This window comes from Crinia signifera, chromosome 5 (assembly GCF_055691185.1).
Source record: "Crinia signifera chromosome 5, ASM5569118v1, whole genome shotgun sequence".
NCBI lineage: Eukaryota > Metazoa > Chordata > Amphibia > Anura > Myobatrachidae > Crinia > Crinia signifera.
The window spans coordinates 28070856-28080238 of record NC_139221.1 but is presented as its reverse complement, the minus strand read 5'-3'; the positions used below and the strand labels follow the sequence as shown (position 1 = coordinate 28080238).

General features: G+C 48.3%; 1 protein-coding gene across 1 annotated transcript; it reads right to left on the bottom strand.

Moving 5' to 3' along the window:
• Positions 1-1395: 1395 nt before the first annotated feature.
• LOC146080045 (E3 ubiquitin/ISG15 ligase TRIM25-like) lies at positions 1396-4194 on the bottom strand. The gene has a single exon (XM_083186869.1). The coding sequence runs from the start codon at positions 3765-3767 to the stop codon at positions 2178-2180; it is 1590 nt and encodes a 529-aa protein (XP_083042995.1). The 5' UTR covers positions 3768-4194; the 3' UTR covers positions 1396-2177.
• Between the last annotated feature and the right edge of the window lie 5189 nt (positions 4195-9383).

Below are 9383 nucleotides of genomic sequence, written 5' to 3'. Positions count from 1 at the left end.
TGTGTGTATTTTTAGCCTGACCATGGTCTGGGTTGTGAGCGGTGTGACTCATGTTATCTGGGTTGGTGCCAGTTTCGACCCTGGAAGCTAAAAGGATTTTCAGGTAACACAACACAGGGAGACAAGCATATTGTGGTCACGCCCCATCACATGGTGCCACGCCCCCTTAGCCCGGGGCTCCTCCACTGCAGGTCACGCTTCACAATGGATTGAGAACAATAGTTGTGAAGTATATGGGGCACACTTATCAATGATCGCATTTCCAATGCGATCTGGGCGGAATATTACCGCCCAGGATTGCATTGTAAAATGCGATCATTTTGCCCAAATGTATTATCTGCAAAGGCACAGGGACAGTCCCTGCGAAGCCCTGACCCGGAAGCCGGGGGGTCTGCGCATGCACGGTTATGCGCTGACCCCCCTGACCGCATTGCCGCTCGGGCAGTGTGATATGTAGCCATAGGCTACAACGGGCTATCGCCACATTAGAATGGCGATAGCCCAGGGCTGCCCGATGTTGATACATCGGGCAGCTTCCAGAAACCTATGGGGGATGCGGCCGGCGGCGCTGCAGGGGGGGGGGGGGGGGGGAAGTCGCAGCAGGGATCGGAGATTCCTGCTGTGGTCCCCTTTAATACATTTAGGTGAAACTTTATATTTGCAGTTAACCCCCGAAAACGTGTGTTTTCGGGGCTTTAGCCGCAAATATTGCTTGATAAATGGGCTCCTGTGTTACATAGTTTTCATTGTAGCACCCGCCATCTTTGAAAACCTATGCAGTTCCTCTTCCCTGCCTGGGGTGTCGCTGTCTGTATACCCTCCAACATGACCCATTCCATTAGGTACAAAATGCTCTGTTTCTGGACTTCCCTGCCAGTGGCAGTTACAGATGTGAGCCTGCAGCACAGTCCAACATTCAAAAAGAGGAGCCACACCTACTGCCACTCCAAACATAACTGCCCTGGACTCACTGACAGTTGATGTGACCCCCCCCCCCCTTTGAATTTTGGACTGTGCTGGAGCCCCACCTTTGTAACTGCCACTGGCAGGGAAGTCCAGGAACAGAGCATCTTGTACCTAATGGAATGGGACATGTTGGAGGGTATGTGTCTGCTGTGGTGCTTCTAGCACAGTGTGGTCTGTATATCAGGACTGATATGCAAACCAGACCTGTGCTAGAAACACCACAGCAGACAGCGACACCCTAGGCAGAAAAGAGGAACTGCATGGGTTTTCAAAGATGGCGGGTGCTAGAATGAACACTATACACAGTAGATAATTGCAATAGTAAGGTTTTCTGCAATATACTGTACTGTACACAAAGCGATTATGCACTAAATAAGAAAATGTATTTGTGGTGATATTTACTTTGTAGAAGCATACTGTGGTCAGACATTTTGTAGGATGAATCAATTTATTTATTAACAATTATTTATATATACAGTGCCAAAATATTCTATTGCATTTACAACTATGAATCAATACTCTTTAAAATTAAATTTATTAATTAACAAGGAACTACTGTAGTGACATAATTTAGTTAGGGAGCCAAACATGATGTCACTGGATTCTAGAGAGCTGATTCGCTGTATTCTCATGACCATCATAGGCTTGGATCCCTGACCATCCCCATGTTTGGGAGTAACACTGTTCCTAAAAAGGCAGTGGGCTATAAAATACTTAAAACATCTGCAACTTATAAATATCAGGGATGAAAGCAACAGAGGTAATGACTTTTTAATAACATATGTAGATATATGAAGCAGTTATAAGGGAGAAGTGAGCCAGAGGAGAAGTGGTCCATGGCAACCAATCAGCTGCTCTGTATAATCTTATACTATGCAAATTATTTATAGATATTACTTCAGTGCTGATTGGTTGGTTCTCCTCTGGCTCACTTCTCCATACATCTACCCCAATGTATGCTCCGTTAGATACATCTGGGTCTCTAACAAATACTGCATGTTTCAAAGTAAAGGGTTATTGATTGTGAGCCAGATACACTAAGCTTCAAAAATGATAAAATGTAGAGTGATAAACCCCAACCAATCAGCTCCTGCCTGACATTTTTCAAACACAGTCTATAACATGTCAGGTAGGAGCTGATTGGCTGGCTGTTTATCACTTTTGAAGCTTAGTGCATCTGGCCTTGTATCAGTCACTACATAGTAGAGGTCTTAGCTCCTGATCCGGACCCAGGAATTATTATACACACAGAACGCAGCATGGAGAGGTTCTGTGAAGTGAGTGATGAAGGTGTGCAAGTGTCTAATTGACCCGCAGATCTGATAAAAGGACAGTCGTCCTGCCTCGTAGTCCAAGTATATCCCTAATCTTTGCACAGAAATGTCAGGGTACAAGGGGTTAATTTTGGAGTCATGTATGGCTGAGTGTGTTTTATCCGACATACGGAGGCACCAGGACTTCTTATTATACCCTGTCACAGCCCGATCTCCCTTCCTCTCTATACTGGGATATGCCAGCCCCACCATCCAGTAGCCCAGTTCACTGGCCTCCACTTCCCAGTAATTCTGTCCAGAAGTGAAAATTTTTGTGCTCAAGATGTGATAATTCACAAACCTTTCGGGCGTCTTAGGCCGACACTGCTTGGTTTCCGACCAAGACGCCATTTTAAAATCCCGCGAGACAGCCACATAGTCCCCCGCCGTGTTAACGTCAAGAAGTATATCCGAGGCCACCTGCATGTGGAACCCCCGTTTTGACTTTAGGCTCGTTACAATGTCCGTTAAGCCTGTGTGTAAAATCACAGAGATGAGACCCTCATCCAAATCGCATACGGCCTGGACGGTTTTCACGTCTTTCTTCCTGTCCTTGGGATCTTCCTCCTCAGCATCGCAACAGACGGTGGGTTCAGACTCCCGCCCTCGCAAGACGGTCAGCGGGTCCGTGATGTTGCACAGTTCCTCAATGTGGCGCATCTTCTTGGAGAGCTCCTCCTTCTCCATCTCCAGCTGTTGGATGAGATCGGACACGTGAATAGATACCTGCTCCTCCTGGCCGGTGATCTCACTCAGGACTCTCTTCTCCAGGACCTCCAGGTGTTCCCGAATCTCTTTGAACAGGAGGCTGACTCTCTCGGTTATACCGGCTGCCTTTTCCTCGACTTTTTGCCGGTGTTCCCGTAGACTTTGCGTCCTTTTCTCAGTCTCCTCTCTTTTGGAAGTCAGTTTCTCCATGACCAGCCTCAGCTTGTCCTTCTTTTTCTTTGAGGCCTCATAGAGTAGCGCCACCTGGTGTCCCCGATGCTCTCCGAAGGCGCAGCAGGACACGCAGATGCACGTAGCGTCCTCGGGACAGTAATACTCCAGGAGTTTCTTGTGGACGGTGCACTTTCGGTTTTCCAAAGAGGTCGCCGGCTCGGTTAAAGTGTGTTCCACCAGCTTGCTGTGCGCCTGCAGGTGGACCTCGCATAGGGACGTCTCGCACTGCAAACAGGTCTTCACAGCGGGAACGGGGCAGTGCACACAGTAGGTACAGAAGATCCCGGCTTGCTCTTGCACTGGCCGAGAAGACAGGAAGCACTCCACAATGTTACACAGCTTCATGTTCTTCTGCAGTGCTGGTCTCTCCGGGAATTCCGCTCTGCATTCGGGACAGGTGTAAACATTAGCTTCCTCTTGGCTATCCAGGACCCGGCTGATGCAGAGGCGGCAGAAGTTGTGTCCGCAGCTCAGGACAGCAGGATCTGTGTAAATGCTCAGGCAGATGGAACAGTTCAGCTCCTCCTTCAGTTCAGCAGAAGCCATTCTTATAAGCAGCAGGGAACTGGGCTGAATATACTTTCTGTCGTGCAGCGTAGCTGTCCTCTCTCTGCGCCCGGCTAGTCTGCTGGCCTTGCTGCACCAGTGTAATCCTGAGAGCCAGGCACACAGCAGTACTCCCCAGGAGAATGAAAGTAGTTATCCTGCCCGCTCACTGGCAATTGTCTGAAGTAGATGTGAAACTCCAATAGCAAGCTTGCTTTCATTTTCAGCCCCACTGTGAAAAGCCAGCTGGGATTGGTCGGTGTGTTGGTATGCAGCAGGATCCATGAGAAGCAGGAAACTTCTGCTGTGTGGGAGTGGTAGACCCCCAAGCTTATTATTGGGGGTTCACAAAGGAACTACCCCAGGTTACCCCAAGAGCATATATAAGACACATATCCAGAACCAAGCAATGTTCACTGTCAGATATTCTCCTCCCCCGTCTGTGTGTGAAAGCATTTGGGAGGTGTCCTCTGGTAACACATGTGCTGCATAACTGCTAATTACTCAGAACTCCTCAGCTGGTCACTGACTGTTCTCAGGATGTTGTTATTCACACGTTACCAACTTGGGACCTCTGCTTCACAGGGCTGTATTGGGAATTGCAGGCAATAAAACATATAAAAAAGTGTGGTGATTAAATGTAATCACCCTCCTACCCCCGCACTGCCCTTATATTCCCTTCGTACCCAAGTGGTATTTTAAATGATGTCGTTCATTGTGGCCCTTCCGAGCCATATTGTATATAATGGGTATGGGTCATAGGGTCGTTACAGATAAGGGCTTGTGTCAACACCTGAAATAGGTCGACATGGCTAAGGTGGACAGGGTTGGGAGGTTGACACAAGCATTAGGTGGGAAGGTCGACAGTTAAAAGGTTGACAAAAGATTTTTTTGTCCCGAATGTCGACATAGTTGACATGACACCGTCTAAGTGTACTGCGTCCTCGCTGGGCTTGATGCGGCCACCATGCTTCAGACACACTATTGTATTCTCCCACCACGCCGTAGTGGATGGTAGGTTATGAAATTCCGCCCGTCGGCACATATTGACTCAACATGTCCAATTCAGTCTAATTCAGCGCTATGTGGTCACTAGGTTAATAGTGTCTAGGTTGACAGGCCACCGTATGTCAACACAATATGTCGACACATGAAAATGGTTGACATGCTCTAAGCAGACGTAAATGGTCGACATGGAAAAAACATGAGTTTTTCATGATTTCTTATTTTTAAACCGACTTCTTCAGACTTCATCATCCCAGTGGGCATAGAGTTAGATTATAAGTGTGATAGAGTTAGATTATAAATGTCAGTTAGATTATAAGTGTGATAGAGTTAGATTATAAATGTCATAGAGTTAGATTATAAGTGTGCCGCAAGCCATGCAAGGGGACGCGGTATGCTAATACGGTGTCCATGTCGACACAGAAACAAAAAACATGAAAACTTGTGTCAACCTTTTCATGTGTCAATCATTTTCACATCGACCTAAAGCATGTTGACCTTTTTTATGTGTCGACCTATTACCTTTTGACCAATAGTGGTAGACCTATTTGACTTTCGACCTAATGACCCATACCCAATTCAGCATGGATCACAAAGCTAAATTTTTCTCTCATGGACAAAACCAAGCTGCACTGCAGGTGGGGCAGATGTGACATGTGCAGAGAGAGTTATGCCCCTTTCAGACCGCACTTTTTACCCGTTATTTTGCAGTTTTTTTACCGTTTCAAAACAGTAATTTGTGCATTCTGAAAGGTGCAGAGTGAATTTATCGGTGCTATAAAACTGGTATTTCTAAACGCTAATACAGTAAAGCAGGGTCCTACCTGTTTCAGACCCTTTTTTTTTTTCTTCCACTGTTTCCTATGGGTTTAAACGGGTTCAATGTTGTGAAGGGACAAAAATGGCATTGAAATACTGTTTAAAGACATGCGGTGTGAAAGGGGTTTTAGCTGTCTGGCCCATTTTTAGAAACGTTTAAAAACACCGGGTCCATGCCGTTTTTGCGGTGTGAAAGCAGCATTAAACATACCTCCCAACTGTCACGATTACAGTCCCGATTTTCGGGTCCTGTCCCGCTGTCCCACCCGCGGCAGGCATTGTCCCGCTGCGGGGGGTAGCAGTTGGGAGACCCCCCAATCTAGTAAAATAGACGCTGTGCGCATGCGCACAGCGTCTATTCTCGTATGGAAATGAGGTCGCGGCTAATTAACATAAGCCGTGACCTCATTTGCATACACCCCGCCCCCTTTTCGGGCGCTCTGTCCCTATTTCTACAGGTCAGAAGTTGGGAGGTATGATTAAGGCCCATACATACTGGGCGACTTTGAGCTGAAAGCTGCTCAAAATAGCATGTTTGAGCAGCTTTCAGCTCAAAGCCGCCCAGTGTGTCTGGTCCGGCGATGAGCGGTGAGCGCTGCTGCGCGCTCCCACATCATTGCCAGGAAAGCCGCTCATCTGCTAGTTATACCAGCAGATGAACGGCTTTCAGAATGGCTTTGCATAGCGCTCCGCTATGCAACGCCGTCCTCCCCCCCTCTGTCGGTGCCGGGCAGGGGAAAAGTCACTCAGTGTGTATGCACTGAGCGGCTTTCCCCGCAGCGATGATGGCGATCATCGCTGTCCATACACGCTGGGCATAGTCGCCCAGTGTGCATGGACCTTTAGATTTGGGGGAGGTGTAATCAAACTGAAATCTAAATTGCAGTGTAGAAATAAAGCAGACAGTATTTACCCTGCACAGAAACAATATAACTCCCCCAAATATAACGTTCTCTGCACATGTTACATCGAATGCCAGATCTAACCGTGTGTATGCACCTTTAGAGATTTGGGCCCAATTTCACCCGGTTTCGGTGGATTGGGTAGAAAAATTTTGTGAAATCGGCCAAAATCATGTTTATGACATCCAATCCGATGCGCAGTCCCGTGAGCATCATACCGGAGCCGGAGATCATATGTGCTGCACATAAGATAACAAATCTTATGTGAACCCGTCAGCGGCACATCGCGGGATGTATCGCATCTGATGGCTGCCCATTCATTTGTATTTTGCTCTTGGCGTGCCTCCCACATTTAATAAATGGCACATCAAGTGCCAAATCGTATGTGAGCCTTTTCCGGTTTTTGGACCCACATGTTGACACAGTCGACATGGACACCGTTGGAAGTCAACCGCAGCCCCTCGTTGCGCTCGGCACACTATTTTATTCTCCCACCACGCTCTAGTGGAGATGGTAGGGCATGAAATACCGGCTGTCAGCACATGTCGGCTCAAAAAAACAGTGAAAAAACCCATGTCGACATGTCGACCTATCCCATGTCGACCTAACACATTTGTCGACCTAAAACAATGTCGACCTTGTCCCATGTCGACCCAGACACCTGTCGACCTTCATCCATGTCGACCTAGAACCCTGTCGACCTTGTTGCCTGTTGACCCAACGGTGTTGACCTAATGACTGTTGACCTAAGTCTGGTCGACAATACGATCCACACCCGAATATAGATGAGCGCCCGCCTTAAGGCCCCCATACACCAGTGCTTAGGACAAGTAGGACCGGACTCACCAGGAAGGCTCACATACGATTTGGCACTTGATGTGCCATTTATTAAATGTGGGAGGCACGCCAAGAGCAAAATACAAATGAATGGGCAGCCATCAGATGCGACCTTCATCCATGTCGACCTAGAACCCTGTCGACCTTGTTGCCTGTTGACCCAACGGTGTCGACCTAATGACTGTCAACCTAAGTCGGGTCGACAATACGACCGTATCCCCTATATCCATTATGACATCGCTACTCGCATCTCCCCGGCAGCATGCAAGAACACATCGCAAGCGGCCGAAGGGGAGAGAAATCATTCGATGGTCGGTGACCATCGAATGATTTTTCTCCCCTTCTGAAATAAAAGTCAGTCTAAACTGACCTTTATTTTCGTTGGAGGCCGCCGAAGAGGGTGCAGGCACAGATGTCATGAGACAGGCATCGGGCCACTGTAATAGTCGCCAAAGGCGTTCGCACAGCGGCCCTGCACATGTGTATAATCCCCCCTTACGCATGCGCAGAACCGCACCACGGGACCATATGCATGCTGTGATATTCAGGGTTGCCTACTTTTAAGTCTCCTCCCCTGGAGAAGCCCGGAGAGGAGACTGTCAGCAGCAGTTCAGGGGGCGGGGCCTGATGTAAACATCAGAGCCAGATGTATCAAGCTTCAAAAAGTGATAAAGTGGAGAGTGATAAACAGCCAGCCAATCAGCTCCTACAGTACCTGCCATGTTAAAGGCTGGGTTTCAAAGATGACAGGTAGGAGCTGATTGGCTGGTTGTTTAATCACTCTCCACTTTATCACTTTTTGAAGCTTGATACATCTTGCCTTATATGACACGATTTGCATCTTTAGTCCCGCCCCCGAAAAGCCACAAATCGTGGGAAGTTAACGCTGCTGCGGGGGAGGAGGACGCTGGTATCCCGGAAGGTCTGCCAACCTTTCTGGGGGCCCGGGAGGGGGACACAATTTTCGGGAGACTCCCGGCCATTCTGGGAGGGTAGTTACCTACTGACTATGGACCTTGTCTGTGAGCTACACCACCGTCATCACCAAGCGGTGGCTCAGGAACCGCCTGCACCGGGAGTGGGGGGGGCGCCAGTGTAAAAGGGACCAAGCACCGGGCTTGAAGCTGGGTCCAAAAGCCCGGGTGCGACCCGGCGCTTTGGTGTAAAAGGGGTATTACTAACAAACTTTGTGCAACATCAAACGTTTTTCTTAAGTAAATAAATACAGGTTGAGTATCCCCTATCCGAAATGCTCGGGACCGCGAGCATTTCGGATAGGGGAATTTTCCGGTTTTTTGAATATTTTTTTTGCAGCCATACTTACCTGTCCCCTGATGGTCCCCGGGCGTCCCTCGGCGTCCGCGCAGTCCCCGGGCGTCCACAGCAGGCCTCCGGCATCTTCTCCTGGTCTCCAGCGGTCCCAGGAATGCATTGCGCAAGTGTGCCTGCGCACCGGTGACGTCACCGGCGCGCGCGCACACTCGCGCAATGCATTCCTGGGATCGCTGGAGACCCTGGAGAAGATGCCGGAGGCCTGCTGTGGACGCCCGGGGACTTGGTAAGTATGAAAAGAGGGTTAGGGGTTAAAAAAAATAAAATAAATTCGAATGATTCCAAAAACCACGGTTTTTGGAATAATTCGGATAAGGGATGTCCAGATACCGGATACTCAACCTGTAACAACAAAACCAGTTAGGAATAATAAGAATACATGGTAAAGGCTACATTAATAAGAAACTTTATTGTACTAGCTAGCCTACTGGACAGTATTAAAAAATAGGGACAACAATTTTCAGGGACAATTTTCCCAAAACCTGAAATTTAGGAATATTTGTCAATTCCACAAAATGATTGCAATAGCTGCTGACTTTGCATGGGCGGCCACGGTGAAAGGGTTAACTCAACATCTGCAACTACTGACTGACCCCCACAATGACCGCTTCCCACCTCCTGCTGAGAGTAGTAATGCATGAGTTAATTCAGCAGGACTGACTATACAAGGCAGCCGGCAGACAGCTCCCCCGGACTGTACCACTGCACTCAGGAGAGGGGG